A 21,860-nucleotide genomic window follows, 5' to 3' on the forward strand; every position below is an offset into this window, starting at 1 on the left:
GACAGAGGCAATATGTCAGTACAGCTAAGTCCTGGGGCCTCATGTATAAAACCTGGTGTAAATTTCCATCTAAAAGTTTGCATATGTACAAAAGATTTACATTTGAAATTCCTTTTATAGATAACATTCACAGTAATGCCATATTTGATTTATGATGTGAATGAAAGCAAGGCTGTGAGGGATAGACTTCAATGTCATCAACAGTATCACATCTAATTTTCCACAACTCATGTTGTCTCGAGTTTGTTTGTCTACTGATATTCTTTATATATATATATATATATATATATACACATTTTATTAGCAGAACAATCCAATACACATGAAACAAAAGTAAACCCATTAAAGGGACTGTAAGTCTGTCCCTCACAGCCTCGTTTTCATTCCCATCAAAAATTAAAGGTGGCGCTATTATGAATAAGTTCCAAGAGTAATAAACATAAATCTACAAATTTATGCAACTTTGATTTACACCAAGTTTATACAGCAGGCCACTTATGACTAGTACTTTTAGCTTTTATCTAATGTTCAAGTAGACAAACTCAGAATATGTTTGCAAATAAGATTATCAATACAAGGAACAAACACAATGAAGCATCTTTTAGAGTTATAAGAGAAATATCTGTTTTGATGTTTATGTTCATAGGATGATCAAAAATATATGAATGAAAAACAAATCTTAACAAATGAACTGTTGATTTTTTGGGGATGAATTTAAAGTAATTTGATCATCAAAAATCTTTAAAGTATTAAAAAAAAAAAAAAAAATATATATATATATATATATATATATATATATATATATATATATATATATATATATATATATATATATATATATATATATATATATATATATATATATATATATATATATATCGAACTCTCCTAAATATCAGAGCAGCAAGAGAGTTGTGCTATAATCTAGAAACTATGTTTTTTATTGTTTTTTTTTTTTTTGTCCCATCCCAATTTGGAATGCCCAATTCCCATTACTTAGTAGGTCCTCATGGTTGCGTGGTTACTCACCTCAATCTGAGTGGCGGAGGACAAGTCTCAGCTGCCTCCGCTTCTGAGACTGTCAATCTGAGCATTTTATTACGTGGCTCGTCATGCATGAAACCGTGGAGATTCCACATGTGGTGGCTCATGCTACTCTCTGCGATCCACACACAACTTACCACATGCCCCATTGAGAGCGAGAACCACTAATCGTGACCACGAGGAGGTTACTCCATGTGACTCTACCCTCCCAAGCAACCGGGCCAATTTGGTTGCTTAAGAGACCTGGCTGGAGTCACTCAGCACATCCAGATTTTATCTCACAACTCCAGGGGTGGTAGTCAGTGTCACTACTTGCTGAGCATAAGGGAAAAACCGAATGCATTTAATCATATAAATGGCCTTTTAACATACACAAACACATTCTCTTTGACTTCTTTGAACCACCTGACTTCTGTATAATAAAAAAAAAACTAAAAAAAAAACAGCATAGGTATAATCAAGAATCCCAGAAATTATTTTGGAGATACAAAATTCCAGGTCACTACTGAATTACATTATTCAAGATGTGCTCGACATGAATCTCAGTTCTGAACGCCTAAGCAAAATTAGTAGCTACATGAGAAAGCTTGCTTTTTGTGCATATAATCTACATACAAAAGCACAAACAGTTTGACAAAGAGGTAAAAAACATCACAATATAAGGCAATGGAGCTGAGTCATCATTTTTCTTTTTTTCACCATTCCATCTTTCAAAAATCAAATAAAATGTAACAAACCAGCTTTTTAGACGTATGTGCTAAGTAAAGGCAAAATTCTATGAAAACAACCATGACAGCATCACAAACACAACTCCATGAACATGGACCATCTTGTTCGCATCAGAACTAAAGTATCCTTTTGAGGTCAGGCCTGTGATAAAAACAAACACAACAAGATAACAGATATGATTACATATTATATCACAATATGGATGTTTACATTTTGTTCCCCTTCTGTCACTCACTTGATGTTGTGTCGATGTAGTGACACTAGGGGTCTCTCTTGAGAGCCTCGGTTGCCTCTAAACTTGAGAAAAGGCCAATGAAAAATTGGTGAACAGAATTTGCAAGTCCCTACCCCAGACATACGGTTACAAAGGAGGGCGTAATATGGCTGTTCATTAAAAAAAATTCTTCAAAGCCGAGCGGTTCTGTGTTCAGCAAGCTGACGTTTCCACTACTGTTCCACTCACCTCTGCAGAGCTTTGCTGTTGGATCTTACGGCGTGTTAGCAGCGACTTTTCTCTGCGCGCCAGTGCAGTCTACGGCCCTGGGCACTTCGACAGAGCTTCTAAATGAGCAAATAAACTCTAAAAGAGTATTTTCTCTTAAAGAGTACACATTGGTGTTGAACATCTTTTTAAAGATGCCTTTCCGCCTTTGTTTTTTTCCTGGATGCGGCAGATATCTCTCTGTTTCTGACGGTCATGGGCGCTGCCTCACGTGTCTGGGCTGCGATCACACTGAGGCAGTGTTTATGAATCGTTCATGATCTCATTGCAAGAACATGACCATGGCAACGTTGCTGTCATGGAATTCCTTCCTTCTTGCTGACACTTCAGCCGCCCCCCATGCAGCGCCTTCTTCCTACGGAATACGAGGCAGGTGCGGCTGGCGTTGACCGCGATCTGGGGAATTCAGCAGGTGCAGTTTCTCCAGGTAAATCACCACGAACCACCCCCCCAAAGCACGCTCGTTTGCCCCTGTCCAGGTCCGATGCGAGACCGGCTCGCCCCACAGCCAGTCTGATGTCTCCTTCGGACCACCTGAGCTGGATGAGAATATCGGCGCTGCATCGGAGAGCATTGCAGTGTCTGACGCTGAGGACTTGACTGGGCTGCCATCTTCGGATCTGCTCATCCAGTCTGAGTCTGACGCGCAGATGTCCGGCATGCTCGCCCGGGCCGCCATGAGCTTTGAGCTGAACTGGAACTCCCTGTCGCCCCTCAGCCCTCATGGCTAGATGATTAGTTCCTCTGGTCAAGGCGCCACTCAAAGCCATGCCCCCCCTCAATCCTTTTATACAAGGACGCAATACAGCCTGTCCCTCCAGCTGAGATGAAGAAGCCCTCACTTCATCGTACCCAAGAAAGCTGGTGGGGTGCGGCCAATCTTTGACCAGCAAGTTCTGAACCGGGCCTTACACAGACTCCCGTCCAAGACGCTCACACAGAATCGTAGTCTAACGTGCGTCTAGCATTGAGATTGGTTCGAGCGGTAGACCTGAAGGACACGTACTTTCACGTCTCAATTTTGCCTCAACACAGTCCGGCCCTTCGGCTCGTCCCTGTCCCCTTGCGCCTTCATGAAAGGAGGAGGCAGACCCAGCCTTATCTTTGCTGTGTCCGGTGCGTGCTTTGCGCACCTATTTGGACTGCACACTGAGCTTTAGAAGTTCCGAGCAGCTCTTGGCTGTGCCAGCCCCCTTGCGGGTTCGAGCACACTCTATGAGGAGTGTGTCATCCTCGTGGGCACTGGCCAACGGCACCTCTCTAGCAGACATCTACAGAGAGGCGGGCTGGGCAACACCGAATACCTTTGCAAAATTCTATAATCTCCTTGTTGATTCAGTCTCGTCCCGTGTTTTGTCAGGTCCAAGCATGTAGAACTCGGAAATATGGAACAGATGACCGGTGCACCACTTGCACATAGTGCTTTCCCCTCCTCTGAGGCGAACCCGTGTGCTCTTACTCCCAGGCGAGCCCACAAAACTCATGCTCCCTGGATGTCCTTCCTCTCTAGCCCTCTGGTTCACAAATTCGGTGGAGGAATTCCCGACCAGACCCACTACGGGTACTAATTACTCTGTACTGGTATAGGTGCTCCACAGGTGTTGTTTATCACGGTAACCCCGTGTCGTATTTTCTGCAGTACGGTCCCCCTCTCGGTGGACCCGAAGTCCCCTCTGCCCCTGGTCACATTGTTTGTAGAGCTCTAGGCAGGACCTACCACCATGCCAGTTCCATGTGTGGCTTGTAAGCCCATGTGACGTATTTGCCACATGTTGACCTCCCCAGCCTGGGCAGGATGTGGTCTCTGCAGGTTCTTTTCCCCCTGAATGAATAGTATTGGAAAAGAACACCTTCCCCAATGCATATGATAGTGTTAGATGGCCCCAGCCGAATTTAACACTCTATGGAGAGAAAACATAGAGGGAGAAAAGGCCTGCTCCAATGCTTTTCACGTCGCTTGTTCCCCTCAGGGATGCCGGGAACCTAAAATGTATATGACATCTTATGGGGCGTTGGAGAAGGTTACGTGCAGCCTTATGCGGTCAGCTCATTTGGCACTCAACAGCTAGCTTGCACCTGCAACAGCAGTTCACGTAACACGGTTCAGTGTTGTAGCGTCATTGGATAGGGACCCCTAGTACATTGACACAATGTTGAGTGAGTGACAGAAGGGGAACGTCTAGGCTACTTTTGTAACCCCCGTTCCCTGATAGAGGGAACAAGATGTTGTGTCCCTTTTGCCACAACACTGTACCAACCGCTGTAACGGCCGAACCTTATTCTCAGCTCCTCGGCGCAAAACCTGAATGAACAGCCGTATTGCACCCTCCATTGTACCCGTATGTCCGGGGGAGGGACATGCAATTTCTGTTCGCCAATTTTCATTGGCCTTTTCTCATGTTCTCAAGAGACACCCCTAGTGTCACTACATCGGCACAAGGTCTCGTTCCCTCCATCAGGGAATGGGGGTTACAACAGTAACCTAGACGTTTTGCTTTCAGTTTTGGCAAATCAGCCTGGTACTGATTGTGCGTATTTGTTTGGTTGGTTGTTTGCATTTACATGCACAACAATACAGCAAATTAACTCATTCTAAAACCCAGACAATACAAGAAAAGTGAATTTACATTTTGACATCAAAATGTTTTACAGACATGCACATACTGAATAATACAAAAAAAGTAGGTGTTCTGATTGCTTTAAAATAAACTATGGTATAAAACAAAATATTGAATATTTTAGGCATTAACATGACCTTACACATTGCCAGTTTATTAAGCATATTCAGATTGCAAGATTGTGCAACAATGTACTGTAAACATAGGGCTGGGCAATATGGATGAAAAAATTATATCTCTATATTTTTCAGCCTATTGACGATATTCCATATATACATATACTTCGATAATTATGTATTTGCTCTGAAATGGCTCAAAAGTTTGTTTTTTTTGCAAAAAATGTATTCAGAGGAACTATAATTTCATTCAAACAGCCATTGCAGCCAAGTAGATTCAATATTTTAAAGTCACTAAACGAACACAAGGGATAATGAGATCTAAACACTGTCATTGATATGCACTTTTGTTTTTATATTGTAGCTTTATATATTTTTAAAGTGCAAAAACTACTCAGTTGAATACTGCATGATACTTAATTATAACTGTGGGAAGTCAAATGTATTATTATAATACTAAAATATCATTATTATTTTGAGGATTAGATTTTTTTTATTTAAAAGTAATATATTTATATCCTATTTACTTCACCTGGAGTTTAATTTTGACATTTCATATGGAGCTTTTATTTTGACACCGAAAGTGTAGCGTGTAGTTTACAATGATCTGCATCTGGTGAAGCGCTGTTGTCCACTCTTTTTCTATTATAATGACACCTTTGTAGATATGTATAATGATTTGAAGCATTGTGGGAATGCTTGAACATTCAGTACTTTATTTCTTTCACAATGCATGTGATCTGCTCTAAAAGGGCTAAAAACAAGCATGAGTCCAGTGCATGTACAGAACAGTCATGCTGTCATCCATTCTGAAGCATACACAGACCATGTTTATCTGTATTGTATCACAGCCCATTGCAATTTTATAATCACATATGACCATATTGCAATTTTGGTGTTATTTTGATTAATTCTGCTGCCCAGAAGGATAGTGAAATTAGTCTACAGATGCGCTTTTTATTAGACTTAATGGCCAAATAAAAAGTACATTAAAATCATCATGATATTCACGATATTGCTTAAGTTTATATTGTCAGCCAAATCATCGCAATTATATTGTGAATATTCGATATATCACCCACCCAGATATATCGTGGCATTCACTGTTAAAGTACACTGCCAGTCAAAAGATTCATACTTTATTAGAACTTATTATTATTTACATTATATATATATATATATATATATATATATATATATATATATATATATATAATAAAATTACAATAAAATTAACCTATTGTTTTTGTAAGGTAATTCACATATCGACAACAATTTATGTTTAAATAGAAACTTAAGCACTTAAAAGCATTTAAGCAAACTTTTGACTGGCAGTGCATGTACATTCTGAACCTACAGTATGCGTGTACCTCAAGTATACAAGCTCAAAACTCATGTGTGCTTTGCTCTTAATGAGCTCACATGAATTCTTACTTGACATCTTTGGTATACGTATAGGACTGCTGCTGCTGCCATCTCCTCCATCACTCAGGGCTTTAATCTGAATGAGCAGGTCTTCTCCTGATGGCAATTGAAGCTCCACTGACGTCCTGTTGGTCTCCACTACGCTGCTTCCCTTGTGCCAGCTCTGACGGTACACAACCTGCGCATCACACAGTGGTGAAAGTAGGTCAGGAAACCGCATCAACTCAAAAATAAATGAGGATGTCACAACAAGAATATTCCATGACGTATTTGATTCACACTTAAAAATGTATGAATATCATTGCATAAATAACAGAATATCAAACCAATTTAATTTATTTTAAAATGAGATAGCAAAAGAACACTTTTCAAGCATTATGTATGTTTGCCTAAACAAACGCCACAACAGCGCCACTAAAAACATGAAAGTCTCCCTGCTGTTTTATGCAATTTCAACAACATTCAAGGAATATCAATAAAAAATCATAAGCAATTTCAAATGTAAAATTGATTTTCAGTGGGAGGATTATTAGTATGTTTGGTGAAACATCTAACTGTGGAAAGAAATTGGTTTTAGGATCCATAAATCATTTAATCATGTCATTCTTTTGCAGATTGACTGCAAAAAAATACAAATTAAATCACCTAACTGATATTTTTTCTTGCTCATACGGAGTAGAGAATTTATGATTATTGACTGCTTCTTTCTGAAGGCGCTGGCTCACTGAGAACAGTTAGGATTGCAAATAAATAGTGCTTTTCTCCTGTGAAAGTGTGTCTTCATTGAGGCTTGGGTAAGCTCATGGCACCAGATGGAGGATCGCATCAGAGCCATCCAGCTGTTCAGCGACCCCACAAATCTCTACATTTCGGAGAGGCCATCATCAATTAGCTGGCTGAACGCTACAGCAAATTAATTTGCTCAAAGAAATGAATCACATCGCATGATTTTAAATCCTCTTTCTGAACATGATGTGCGAACTAACTCTACAGATAACTGTGGTTCTGAGCGCAGCTGGAGGCCTGAGCAGCTTTCCCTGAAATGTCAAATAAAGATATTGGATATTTCAGAGTTAGATCAGCGACTTTGTGCATGGAACTGCTTTTTAATGACTTGCAAATGGAAATTAATAATAATAATAAAAAAAAAGATTAAATACAAGGGGGATGAGTTTTTCATGTTACTTTTTCCTCTACTATCTAAATATTAGCTTTTATTCTTTAACTTTTTCCATTTCTCACTTGAATATTTTGTCTCACCAAAAGCATATAACTATTAAAGAACCTTGATTTTTAACTAATTTACTTAAAGTTTTGCATAAGAAAAAAATGAGAGAGAGAGAGACAATTAGATCGGTTTTGACCAATCAATATGTTGCAGCAAGATGGCATATTGATGATTCTAAAGAAGCCACTTTGATTGGATAGCTGAATGTGCATCAGATCACATGTACAGTGCACCACTCCACCAATATCAATTTGATGAGACAAGAACAAAGATATGATATGAGCGTCTTTATAATATTTCAAACATCTTATAACCTAAGCTAAAAAATACATCCAAAATCCCATACAAACACTCCTCATTGTAACAATAGTTACCTCCAAAATACAAAGTTACTACAGTTACTGTTATGGTGAGTGGAGATGAGCGAGTGTTTTTAATAAACTGTTTGCAATCTTGATTGACAGCTGCATGGAGCAAGCGGTGAGAGTATCAAAAAATTGACAAACTTTATTCAAACGAGATGCAAAAAACACTGGAGAGTAGCCAATTGTTGCCTGCTAAGGTGAAAGCAGAGATGACGATCATATGAATCACACTGCACTAGTCACACTGTCTGTGCTGCACTGTAGATTCAAAAGAACAATAGGCATTTGTTCAGGAACCAGACTACAATGGTCACTTTGTATGTTTCTACACTGTAGATTCAAAAGATCCAGCTCATAAGAGTAATTTGTTCAAGAACCAGACTACACTGGTCACGCTGTATGTTTCACACTGCAGATTCAAAAGAACCGGCTCATAAGAGTAATTTGTTCTGGAATCACACTACACAGGTCACGCTATCTGTTTTGCACTGTAGATTCAAAAGAACCGCCTCATAAGAGTCATTTGTTCAGGAATCAGAGTAGTGGTCACGCTGTATGTTTCACATTGTAGATTCAAAAGAACCAGCTCATAAGAGTTATTTGTTCGGGAATCGCACTACACTGGTCGCACTGTACGTTTTGCACTGCTGATTCAATAGCGGTGTTGCAGTGCACAGAGTTGTAGCAGGAAACATTGTCAGGGTACTTCATGGTGTTTCGTCCACATTGTTAGAAGAATTCACGTTCAATAACCATAAACGGAACCAAATTATAAAAAAAAAAATGGAACCGGTTCAGATTAAGAACCTTTTCAGGGTTCTTAACCCTGACTTTAAATGCTTTCATTGTGGTTAGACTGTGTTTGGGATTAAAAAGTGTATCAAATTGCTGTTTAATATGGGAATTCAGTAATAAAGTCGACATTTTTCAAACTGTAATCATGCAGATATATGATAATTCTATTGATTAAAAGCACAAAATGACCATACAAGCCACGCAGCTGATTCATTTAAATACACACCCAAAGCTGCAAAAACTGAAGTAATGATGGTAAATTGGCAGAAGTTAATCAAGCTTACCATAGCAAAAAAGGTTTTGTAAGAGATACATAAGTGCCAGTTATGCAAAACTGATGCTCAAGAAAATCTTTGATAAAACTCTTATAAACTCTTTGTATTTCTAATAAATCTAAGATGAATTTACATGAGTATGTCAGGAAATGCTTATGAAAACTTCAAATAAAAATAAAAAATTAAAGAAAGAGCACAATATAATTTTTTAAGCCATTTATCTCTGATTGTCTCTCTTAGAGACAGCGGCTTATGTGGCACACTGATACAGCGTGTTTATCAGCAAAGCAACAGAAGTACGAAACAGAGATTACCTTGTAGCCGGTTACTTCTGATTCATTGTCCTTCGCCTTCACATGTTCCCAGTTCAGAAAGACTTTTGAGTTTGTCAAGTTCCACTCAATGTTCCCTGGAGGTTGACTTGGAGCTAAAAGACATAAATCATATTCTGATTTAGTTCCAACTTGTGAAATAAGACTGAAAAATAAAATCTCCTGGGTATGTTTGTACTTTGCGATCTTCACAATCAGCACTGTACCAGCTGAGGTATCACCTAGATTTTAAGTGGCAAAAAAAAATAAAGTGGCACTGTTTCAATTAAATTTGGATCTCACATTAAATGAGCTAAACTATAAATGGAAACTTCTCAGTAATTTGTATGTAACAGCATAAAAGTATCCTCAAGAGTGTCACAATGGCCATAATATAATATAATACTGATATGACATAATATAATATAATATAATATAATATAATATAATATAATATAATATAATATTTTTAGGTCATTTTGTGATACTCTTTTTATTTAATATTTTTGACGGTAATGTGTGTAATTGAAAACTGAAAAGTGTCATTTGAAAAAATATTCAATATTGTTTGAGTGTTAGGGAGTTATTTTTTCCCCTTTGTATTTCCAAAACTCCCAAGTCAATACTCATCTTGAGTAGCAAAAGAACTTGTTTAATCTGTTTTTTATTTATTTATTTATTTTTGGTAATTTTATTCAATCGAGTATGTTTGCCACTGCTAATTATGCACCCTCTCAAAAAGTATTAAAAATCTGAATAAAATGTTTTCAATGCACTGCATAAAAGAAAGGCATTTACAGTAATTTAAACATTTTAAAACAATTAAGCACAGGAGAGTATTGCCTGTGAAATTTTGGCTTCATAAAATTTCACTGCTAGGACTTTGTGGTCCCCCTGTTCATGGTAGAAACATATTGAGGATGAATTTTACTAATGATCCCCAGCCCACTTTGTCTCCAATATATGCCAATGTGGGAACTATAGCAGATCATAACAGTGGTCTGTGATATCACAGTATGTTTTGTCAGAGATCTATGTTACAAAGGAATACGAACAATCTGCTTTAACACAAAGAAAGAATTTCATCAAGCTCTTTATTTAAAAGTGGCTTTAATTGACTGCTCGCTTTATTAGCTGCATATAGCTGTAAGACTCCCTCCATAATAATGTCATAGTTTATCTGATCAGTCTCTGGCTCTGTTAAATACAGCGTTTTGTCCTTGATTATTGGCATCAGATAATGATCCTATTTAGCCACGGTAGTTTAACAGAGGCCACGTTAATATCTCATGGTGCTGAGAAAACACCCTATTAAGACACTAAAATGCTCATTTTTTTATACTTCCAAAGACTACATCGAAGATTACACTTTTAAACTGATAGCCATGATATCATTTTACTGGTTTACCCTTTCAAAGATGACATGGTAAGGAATAATTCACAACACAAAAAGATCTTTTACATATGATGAACGTGGATGGGGACTAAGGCTGTCAAGCTCTGAAAGGACAACAATGTGCCATAAAAGCAGTCCATGTGTAATCTGTGGACCTTTTCACATTTTCTGCTCTGCTCTTTTCAGTGAACATCAGCTGGATTCTCAGGATTGGATTTAAACATAGTAAAACGTGTTAAGTGTAACTGAGAGTACTACATACTTATTGAAAGCTGAAAGTATCATCAAATTAGCTAAAAATGGTGGTGAACTGTTCATTGCTTCAAAAGCAGTCTACATATTGGTGATTGTGGTAGTCCAGAATGTTCTTGAGAAATCATATTTGTGTATAAACCTAAAGAAGTCAAATGAAAAAGCTTAGTTCTCACGTGGTTTCTTGGTGGTGATACTGATGGGGGCACTGGAGGGTCCGGTGCCCGCACTGTTGTGCACTCTGACATACACCAGATACAGGGTGCTTCCCTTCAGACCGGTGATATTGACTGAGCTCTCTGTGACTCTTACTCTCTCTGCATCACTTTCTGGTGAGCCATCCTCCAACCACTGCACCTGTAGCTCCAAACACAAAAAAACTCATAAAACAGAAGCTTAATGGTGAAGATGACATTGTAAAAGGACAGAATGTAATTTCATGTTTATGTTGCCATGGCTCATATTCTGTATGTTTTCTTAAACAAAAGTTATGACAGTAGTCTTCAACATGATAATTACACTTATCGGTGTGAATGTATGAAGCTTTCGTTTATTAACATACTTTTGTTTATTACCTAACTGCAAGACACAGTTAGTCATGTGATCTCAACATGGTGACCAACATGAAGGTGTGACCCGCCTTGCGTAGAATAAAACAGCTTTTTCTAGGCCATTGATATGACTGACGTCAACATCTCATGTGAGTGTACAGAATTTTTTTTCAGAGGAAAAACTACTTAAAGCTGAAGTATGTAACTTTATCAGTGTTAAAATACTTTCTTCTATCCCAGCTTAATATGCAGAGACAACTATAAGTATGCCATTTATGGGTTCATTTTCTAAAAAACTGTAAATACTGTGTCTCTGTGGCACTACAAAAATTCCTGTGTTTGTTTTGAGAGACCCACTTAGACACACTCAGAAAAAATTACTCAACCAATGGCGTGAGTTGGGGAAATACTATATGACTGTTTGAGAAGAACTGTGCTTGCTGATAGCACTGTTTGTTTGCACAAGCAGCCCGCTTTGCTTTAGCACTCAATTCACGAATTATGCAAATAAAGGGAATTATGCATATCCGGAAACAGCTTAAAACTTGCCCATAAAATAAGTGTTGAACACAATTTGCACAGCACAATTCCTTATCTTGCAAACCGCAATCTGGCATACTTTACTGGTACTGTACTCTACAATCCAATAGCATCTGCTATTTATAATGACAAAAAATCTGGATATATATGTCCGATATATATATACATCCATCTTTTTATCATCATTTGATGAATGGCACCTGCTGCGATCAATAGAAAATGTATACAAATATCTCTTAATAAAATTGAGTCTACCACCTGTTTTCCGTTGGTGGAAATACTGCTATGTTAATTGTACAAGGCCAATAGCGTTGACTTTTGTGAATAAGGCAGAAGATATAAAAAGCCTGATTTACATAGAAAAGAAGTGTTTGCGCTGGAAAAAAAAGACAATGGTTTAATTTACACTCATTGAGAACATTATTAGGAACACCTATACACCTACTTATTCATTCAATTATCTAATCAGCCAATCAAAGCAAAGCAATGCATAAAACCATTCAGATACAGGTCAGGATCTTCAGTTAATGTTCACATCAAACATCAGAATGGAGAAAAAATTATATCTCAGTGATTTCGACCGTGGCATGATTGTTGTTACCAGACAGGCTGGTTTGAGTATTTCTGTAACTGCTGATCTCCTGGGATTTTCATACACAACAGTCTCTAGACTTTACTCAGAATGTTGCCAAAAACAAAAAGCATCAAGTTAGAGGCAGTTATGCGGACTGAAATTCTTTGTTGTTAAGAGAGATCAACAGAGAATGGCCAGAGTGGTTCGAGCTGATATAAAGTCTACAGTAACAGATAAACACTGTGTACAATTGTACAGTACTGAGCAGAATAACATCTCTGAATGCAAAATAGGGCTGCAACTAACGATTATTTGATAATCGATTAATCTAACGATTATTAGAACAATTATTTGACTATTCAGCTATTATTGCAACGATTAATCATTAGCTCTTAACCAATTATTCTGCTTGTGTCCCAACTTAAATGGTTGTATTAAATGTGCTTACAAACAATAAAGAGGAAAATAATAATCTTTTAAAAACACCTCTAAATGGCATGCACTGAATTAAAGGAATTTACTGCAAAACAATCCTATTGTTATCAATTGTTGTTGTCTTGTTTTCCATTTAAAATGGTCTAAAAAGCCTTAAAACAAGATACATTTACTTGAGAAGCAACATATAAGGTATTTAGACTTGCTTTAAGAGAATGTATCTTAAATATAAATGCATTTTGTATTTAGTGTATTTTTTACTTTTTTTTTCCCTATAAGAAATGCTCAGTGACACATATGATATGATTCATAAGTTGCGAGCCATTATGTTATAATCAAGCTGCATTAAGCGTGTGCGCTCGAGGTACGAGCATTCCCGTGACAAAGTGTGCATCAGCCGGGTGCAGTTTCAATCTCTAGCCCTTAGATTGGACATTCGCACAACTCACAGAAGAGGTGCTGAATGCACAGAAAAATGCAAGTTTCAGAGTTTGTAGTTATTTACATGATCTGCTTGAACTTTAATAAATCTTGAACTTTAATAAAGCTATAACGCATTAAATATAACTACATTTAAGATGTAATGCTGGGGTTTTTCCTTTAATGAGCTCCAGCTCAGCTTATTCCACATCAAGAATGCTTCTGTATTTACTTATTTTGTATTTTTGTATAATAATTCTCTCATACTTTGCAATCTACATCACCTGAAGCTGTTTGGAAAGTTCAGTGTGCATCTGGACTGTGAGCTGTGTAATTCTTCCTCTCCTCAGTCAGGCGCAAACTACATTGCTGCTCTTGTGCATCATCATTAGAGTTTTGTGTGATCTCATATTACATTAAATGAGATCAAACGACAATTTTTTTTTTTATTTCCCTGCATTAGGTTTCAATACTCTAACTCTGTGACAAAGTCACTATGACTCAGTTTCTTTTTTACTGCGTTCAATAAAAATCTGCACATGGCAGCAAGGGACTCTTGGAAGTATTTGTTGATTTTCGTATGTGCATTTTACTACCCGGAGCTGTGAACGACTTTGCTGTTTCACCACGGAACGGCAGTGACCTGGGATTTGTTACGCAGACTAGATCGGGTTGAAAGGAGAGAAATAGGCAAAATCCTGTGGGTTTCACACACTGTGAGAAACGACCTAGCAGCTTAAGTGTTTGTAGCAGGGGGAATTGATGTATGATGTCCACACGTCTGACAGGTGATTTATATAAGTGCCCAGAAAGCCTGGGTATTGGCGCTCCCTGGGAGAAAGGACCAGCTGTGAGGAGACCTCTTCATTCTGCAGATGAGATTGTGAAAAATGTGGCCACGGGTTCGCACACTCTGGCTGGGAACCAGGAAATTGCACACCCTACCATCAGTGCAGTGCATATATTACAGAGTTTGATTGAGCTGAGGCATCTCAAATCTTTTTTTCCCCTCCTTTTATGGTGTTTATGTTAGGCATGTGCAAAACTACACATTTTCATAATCGACTTGTCAGCGGGTTGTCTGAACCAGTGGCTCTCCAGCTTTTTTTAACTGGACGCCCATCACAATTTGTACCATCCTCAAGGACCAACTTATGTATCCACATGTATGTGCTCATACATTTGGATACACTGATCTGAGTCATACATTAATGTCATACCATCCATGCTAGCAGCAATTTATTCAATAAGTGCCTTTCACAAACACAGTATTTTTGTTTTGTATTTTTCCATTAAACATGCTTAAAGCAAGATACATTCACATTAAGCTAAATGGCATAGTCTATTAAACAAGTATTCCATGTTCAATATGAGTTAAGCTCAATTGACAGCATTTTTTAAAATAAGAAAAGAAAAAAGAAGCAAGAATCTTATCAGGGTTACAGTGAGGCGCTTACAATTTAAGTGAACGTGGCCAGTTCTTCCACATATCGGTCTTTAAATCCTCCAAAAATTGGCCCCATTCAAATTCATTGTAAGTGCCTCATTGAAACCAAGATTTTTTGCTTTTTTTAAATAAAAGAAAAGATTAAATTTACTGAAAATTTGGTACCATAACAACATAATAAGTATAAGGCGCTACTCTTTGTAAAGCTCCTTTGAGACAACATTCTCTGTTGTGAAAAGCTTTTTAAAAAAATTTTTGTTTATGTTCCTGTAGCTCAACTGGTAGAGCATGGTGCTAGCAACATCAAGATCATGGGTTTGATTCCTAGGGAACACTCAAACTGATAAAATTAACTTTTCTATTATTATTATTATTGTATTACTTTTTATTCTTTTTTCATGTCCTTAATTGTTATTAGATTTTTTTATTATGTATCTTGAATTTTTTCAAATAATTTGTATGTAAAGCTCTTTGAGTTGCCATTGTGTATGAAATGTGCTATATAAATAAACTTGCCTTGCTTTGCCTAGTTGGTCAGTGTACTAATATTTTATATTGTGTATATACCTCATAGCCTGTTATCCTTCCTTTGCTGCTGGTTTGGTGGACAGGTTCCCAGAAAACCTCGATCTCAGATGCTGAGAGTGTGCGAGCCCATACTCTTGAAGGAGCTACTGAAGGTTCTGTCCAAGTCATGAAATTTAGACATAAAAAAGAGTAACGGAAAGAAAAACAACAACAGCAAATAAGAACAGATGACTTGAGACAGACAGTTTATAGTTAACAAAGGATTCAACCAATATCAGCTTTCTGTCTGTAGTGCCTAATGTACTACCTGTTGTATAAAACTAATTGCGCTGTTATCACTCTTGTATGTAAATGTAAGGGTGCGAAAAAATAAATTATCATCAAAGTGCAACAACACAGCTGTAGAGGGGGTGTAATTAAAACTTGCAGCACATCCATCAGCTTTTGTCATGCTTTGTAATGTCCTTGAACAATTTGCAATGATACAATCAACACAGAATACAAGCATATTAACCTTCATCAGCTGAATATACAATGACCACGGGGCTAAACGGTCCCTCTCCAATGTTGTTGTAGACACCAACTTTTACTTCAAACCGAGTGAGTGGTGGAAAACTGTCATTTTTAAAAACATATCGTGAAGCATCGGCTGAGACCAACACGCTCTGTTTCCATGTTGTGCTGCCAAGCGGACGAAATGCCACGACATATCCAAATTTTTGTCCATTTTGCAGCTCTTCCGGCAAAGGCTGTGGGAAAAAGAGATAATAAAAAGAATAAAAAAGAAAAAAGGTCTCAAAAACTAGATTACTCTGAAGAAATCAGTCAATGTTGCCCTTGAAAATCTTGGTGTAATGATGCTAGGTCATTGTGGTGGTAGCCAGGTCGTTGCTTTATATACGGTTGATAGTATTGTGGTTGCCACCAATTTACTGGAGTGGTGGTGGTGGTGTAGTGGTCTAAACCACATAAAAACTGGTAAACTGGTAATCAGAAGTTCGCTGGTTCGATCCCCACAACCACCACCACCATTGTGTTCTTGAGCAAGGCACTTAACTCCAGGTTGCTCCGGGGGGATTGTCTCTGTAATAAAGGCTCTGTAAGTTGCTTTGGATAAAAGCGTCTGCCAAATGCATAAATGTAAATGGTTGCTTGGGTATTCAAGGTGGTTGTTAGGCTGTTGGTTGCTAAGGCGTTGCTAGGAGGTTCTGGGTAGTTGCTGGGGCATTGCTAGGTGGATGTATGGCTGCTGCTGTACAGTTGCTATGGTGTTCTAGTTGGTTGCTAGGGCCTTGCTATGTGGTTGATGGGGTGTTCTGGGTGGTTGTAATAGGGGTGGGATTCTGTCTGCGATTCTTGAGAATTTTATTTTTTAAATTCTCTTATGAAAAATCAATTTTCAATTTTATTTAAAAACAAAAATGTAGCTTATGCTAATAACATTATATATTGTGGCAGGGCGGAGGGCAGTGCCAGGTCGTGATTCCGCACACCCAGAATAAAGGCGACAGGAGACAGCAGTGAGACATAGAGAGTTGCGGGCAGCTGCCCGACACCTGTGTGTGTGAGTCTTTTGGTTAAGTTTATTATTAAAGGATTATTTATATTATCAAGCCGGTTCTCGCCTCCTACTTTCCATAAAACTGTGTTACATTGGTGCCACAACCTGGGAAGGAGGAGGGATGCGGTGTAGTAGAATCCTCACCACTATCATCAACCCCAACAGAGCAGCCGCTGCCATCCGATGGGGGTCAGAGGAGGCCGGCTGCCTGAGAGCGGAGGAACAGCCGCCGACCGCGAGGGGAGGGGCTCCTAACCAACTGCCTGGAGTGGTTAGGGCCGCTGCCAGGGGCGGAGGAGACCCCTACCAGCCACTGAAATGTGGCGGGGTCTGAGACCATCGACCGCAAGAGGGGAGGGGCTCCTGGCCTTCCGCCTGGAGCGGGAGGACCGCTGCCAGGGGCGGAAAGACTTTTACGTCCACAGTAACATGGCAGGGCATTCTGTCCGCCAGGGGCCGGAGGACTGCCTCCGATCTGCCTGGGGATGTATGGCTTTTGTCCGCTAGAGGGTGGAGGAGTTTCCGAGAACCAGGCTCCGGCGTATCGGAGAACCAGTGAGTAAATTATTATTTCTTTCTTCTCACTCTCTCCTCTCTCTCTCTCCCACTGCCCCTCCGCATTGGCCTTTTCCCTCTCTTTTTAAATATTAGTGTTTTCATTTGGTACCATCGCCGTTAAGGGGTACAAGTACTGCATTTTCTATTGTTTAACTCCCCTTGATCCAGGTAGATGGGGATGACCTGCTGGCAGACGGGGCGGAAGGCACGTGAATGTGTGACCACCTTTGCCTTTAAAACAGCACCAATTCTCCTAGGTACTCTTGGACACAGTTTTTCTTTGTTTTTCATTGTTGGAAGATAGGATGTTTCAAGCTTCTTGGAGAATTTGTCACAGTTCTTCTATTTGTTTAGACTGTGTCAATTGCTTCTATCTCTTCATTGCATCCCAGACTAACTCAATGTTAAGTAGGGGTCTGTGGGGGGAATGCTATCTGTTGTAGGGCTACCTGTTCTTCTATTCTAGTCTTTTCTGTTTACAGTAGTAATGTTTAGGAGTCTAAAATGTATATTTACTGTTGACACACTAATGCTGAAGATATAAATAACTATCTTAAGATAAATGTTTTTGTGAAACATCTTATGTGTTAAGACTGTATGTATATATATATATATATATATATATATATATATATATATATATATATATATATATACACACTCACCTAAAGGATTATTAGGAACACCTGTTCAATTTCTCATTAATGCAATTATCTAATCAACAAATCACATGGCAGTTGCTTCAATGCATTTAGGGGTGTGGTCCTGGTCAAGACAATCTCCTGAACTCCAAACTGAATGTCAGAATGGGAAAGAAAGGTGATTTAAGCAATTTTGAGCATGGCATGGTTGTTGGTGCCAGACGGGCCGGTCTGAGTATTTCACAATCTGCTCAGTTACTGGGATTTTCACGCACAACCATTTCTAGGGTTTACAAAGAATGGTGTGAAAAGGGAAAAGCATCCAGTATGCGGCAGTCCTGTGGGCGAAAATGCCTTGTTGATGCTAGAGGTCAGAGGAGAATGGGCCGACTGATTCAAGCTGATAGAAGAGCAACTTTGCCTGAAATAACCACTCGTTACAACCGAAGTATGCAGCAAAGCATTTGTAAAGCCACAACATGCACAACCTTGAGGCGGATGGGCTACAACTGCAGAAGACCCCACCGGGTACCACTCATCTCCACTACAAATAGGAAAAAGAGGCTACAATTTGCAACAGCTCACCAAAATTGGACAGTTGAAGACTGGAAAAATGTTGCCTGGTCTGATGAGTCTCGATTTCTGTTGAGACATTCAGATGGTAGAGTCAGAATTTGGCGTAAACAGAATGAGAACATGGATCCATCGTGCCTTGTTACCACTGTGCAGGCTGGTGGTGGTGGTGTAATGGTGTGGGGGATGTTTTCTTGGCACACTTTAGGCCCCTTAGTGCCAATTGGGCATCGTTTAAATGCCACGGCCTACCTGAGCATTGTTTCTGACCATGTCCATCCCTTTATGGCCACCATGTACCCATCCTCTGATGGCTACTTCCAGCAGGATAATGCACCATGTCACAAAGCTCGAATCATTTCAAATTGGTTTCTTGAACATGACAATGAGTTCACTGTACTAAAATGGCCCCCAACAGTCACCAGATCTCAACCCAATAGAGCATCTTTGGGATGTGGTGGAACGGGAGCTTGGTGCCCTGGATGTGCATCCCACAAATCTCCATCAACTGCAAGATGCTATCCTATCAATATGGGCCAACATTTCTAAAGACTGCTTTCAGCACCTTGTTGAATCAATGTAGAATTAAGGCAGTTCTGAAGGCGAAAGGGGGTCAAACACAGTATTAGTATGGTGTTCCTAATAATCCTTTAGGTGAGTGTATATATATATATATATAATATACTATATTTTCTCCACATGAATATGTTTTTCTCTGAGACATTTAGTCTCTTTGTTTAGTCCTTTAATGCACAGATGGTAAAGCACTGCTTGTTCACTGTCAGACATCAAATCCTCTGATGTGATCAATGTTCCTGTTATTATGCATAATCCAAAGGTTTATTTGTGAAGTGTTGTAAAGAAGATGTTTCTGGAGTCATTCTGCAGATTCTGTCTGACACTGCCACTGCCTTATTAAATAGTTGCAGTAAAAAAGGTTCATCAAACTGTTAGATGCCATGAACAATATTTATAATCTAACATCTATACGCTTTTGAAATTTGAATGCGGCACAGGGGTCGTTCTGTTTCTCCAAGCACTCCGGTTACATTAAAGCGTGTCACGCTGCATCTGTGATGATAAAATGATTGGTTTTTTTGCATCTTTTACCTGCAGATTCATTATTACAGACTGAAACAACTGTTCTTCCTTTCTTTCTAGCAAAAAAGGGATTAAAACAGCTAAATGTATAAAATCACCATAATAAAAAAAAATGCAATACACATAGAATCATACTATACTGTATATCATTGTAATCATTGTATCATTGTAATATACCGGGAGGTTTGCGGCAATTCCCACTACAAGGTTGTTAGGGCATTGCTAGTGACAGCTTCAGTGTTCTGGGTGGTTGTTAGGGTGTTACTACGTATGTTGTTTGCATTGGTATTCTGCGTGGTTGCTAAGATATTACTAGGTAGTTACATCATTGTTCTGGGGGTGCTGCTATGCAGTTTCTATGGTATTCTGGATGGTTTCTAGGGCATTGCTAGGTGGTTACTGGGTGTTTCATATATTGAATAAAAGTTGTGATGTGGGGTTTTTCCATGGTTGATTATTAAATTATTACATTTGGTCCCCCCTAATCCTGAATATGTGGTGTATGCAATTTTTTTCATCCGTTTTATTAGTCTGATTGCCAGTTTTGGGTGTAATCTGATTACAAAGTAATTATTTACAATAATAAAACTACTTTTTAATCAAAAGGTACTGTAACTCATTACATTTTCAATTATTGTTATCAATGACATGTTACCTTCAATTAATTTAATTACTTTAAGTTCATTACTTGTGTTTGACATATTTCTTTGTTAACATTAGTTAATCCACTATGAATTAACAAGAAACATTGTCTCTTTATAATTTAACATTAACACAAATTAATAAATGATGTACATTTATCATATTCATTGTAACTTTATGATACCTAATGCATTTACTAATATTTACAAATTGAACCTTAGGAAACTATTTATTTTACAGCGTCTTTGTTATACATATTATATGTATTGGCTATAGTAATTATACATATTACATGTACTAACAGTAAATTATGCATAATTACAAGAAACTAACCCTAATCCAAACCCTAACACTAAACCTATAGCAAGTACAAGTTATTAATGAATATTAAGAATGATAAGAAAAAGCATTCAAAAAACTGACATGTTACATTCTGACCAGTTGACAAGTAATTTTCCTTGGTATGTTTACATTGTTCCGTATATAAGCTGAAAAGCAATGAGTATAAGTAAATAAAGTTGACAGCTTCAAGCTCTACTGTGTCAGTCATAAAAGCCCAGCATTTACTCAAAAATGCACTGTATTTTGCACCGAAGATGTGCCATGACAGCCAAGAGGAGATTACAAGAAAGCCATTGATAAACATTGTTGTTTCAGATTTACCGCTATGAAAGCTGCTTCGTATCTGTGTCTTCATTATGATTTACATACCAGAGGGAGCAATCCCGCTGAAGCAAAGTAAAAAGATGAGATGAGTGGTGTCTTTTAATTAAACCTTGTCTAAATTAAACCACATCAACATGGAGAATTCCATCAGAATCCGATCTGAGCAGAGTAATTTGAAAACCCTCCTGTCACAATAAAGGTGCCTGTGAAAGTCACTGAGCTCACCTCCCAAACAATCACGAGTTCGCCTCGGCTGCCGCCGCCTCCACTCACGTTGGCTGGAGCTACTTCAGGATCTAAGAGGCAGAAGACAGCACAGACAACATCAGAAGACAAATAGTTTGTGATTGTTCTGAACAAGGTAGAATGTTTCAAACTTATAAGACTTCATTTCTATTTTGAAACACTAAAGGACATGTTAGGCAGAATGATAGCCAGAATGCATAATTTTTTCCATACAATTAAGGTGATTGAGGTTGCCTTCTGCCTAATATCTCCATTTACGTTCCACGGAAGATAGAAAGTCATAGAGATTTGGAACAATATTATTGTGAGTAAATAATTACA

The 21,860-nt window shown here is 38.4% G+C and overlaps 1 protein-coding gene across 1 annotated transcript in view; it reads right to left on the reverse strand.

Moving 5' to 3' along the window:
• Positions 1 to 942: 942 nt before the first annotated feature.
• Positions 943 to 21,860, reverse strand: part of LOC127646528 (contactin-4-like) — a 157,749-nt gene continuing 136,831 nt past the window's right edge. Inside the window, exons 17-23 of the mRNA XM_052130275.1 lie at positions 21,519 to 21,589; positions 16,066 to 16,300; positions 15,591 to 15,706; positions 11,233 to 11,413; positions 9,412 to 9,524; positions 6,444 to 6,612; positions 943 to 1,914 (exon numbers count right to left, since the gene is read on the reverse strand). Coding sequence (XP_051986235.1) covers positions 1,820 to 1,914; positions 6,444 to 6,612; positions 9,412 to 9,524; positions 11,233 to 11,413; positions 15,591 to 15,706; positions 16,066 to 16,300; positions 21,519 to 21,589 — 980 coding nt within the window. The 3' untranslated portion in view covers positions 943 to 1,819. The remainder of the gene's footprint in view (positions 1,915 to 6,443; positions 6,613 to 9,411; positions 9,525 to 11,232; positions 11,414 to 15,590; positions 15,707 to 16,065; positions 16,301 to 21,518; positions 21,590 to 21,860) is intronic.

This window comes from Xyrauchen texanus, chromosome 7 (assembly GCF_025860055.1).
Source record: "Xyrauchen texanus isolate HMW12.3.18 chromosome 7, RBS_HiC_50CHRs, whole genome shotgun sequence".
NCBI classification, from domain to species: domain Eukaryota; kingdom Metazoa; phylum Chordata; class Actinopteri; order Cypriniformes; family Catostomidae; genus Xyrauchen; species Xyrauchen texanus.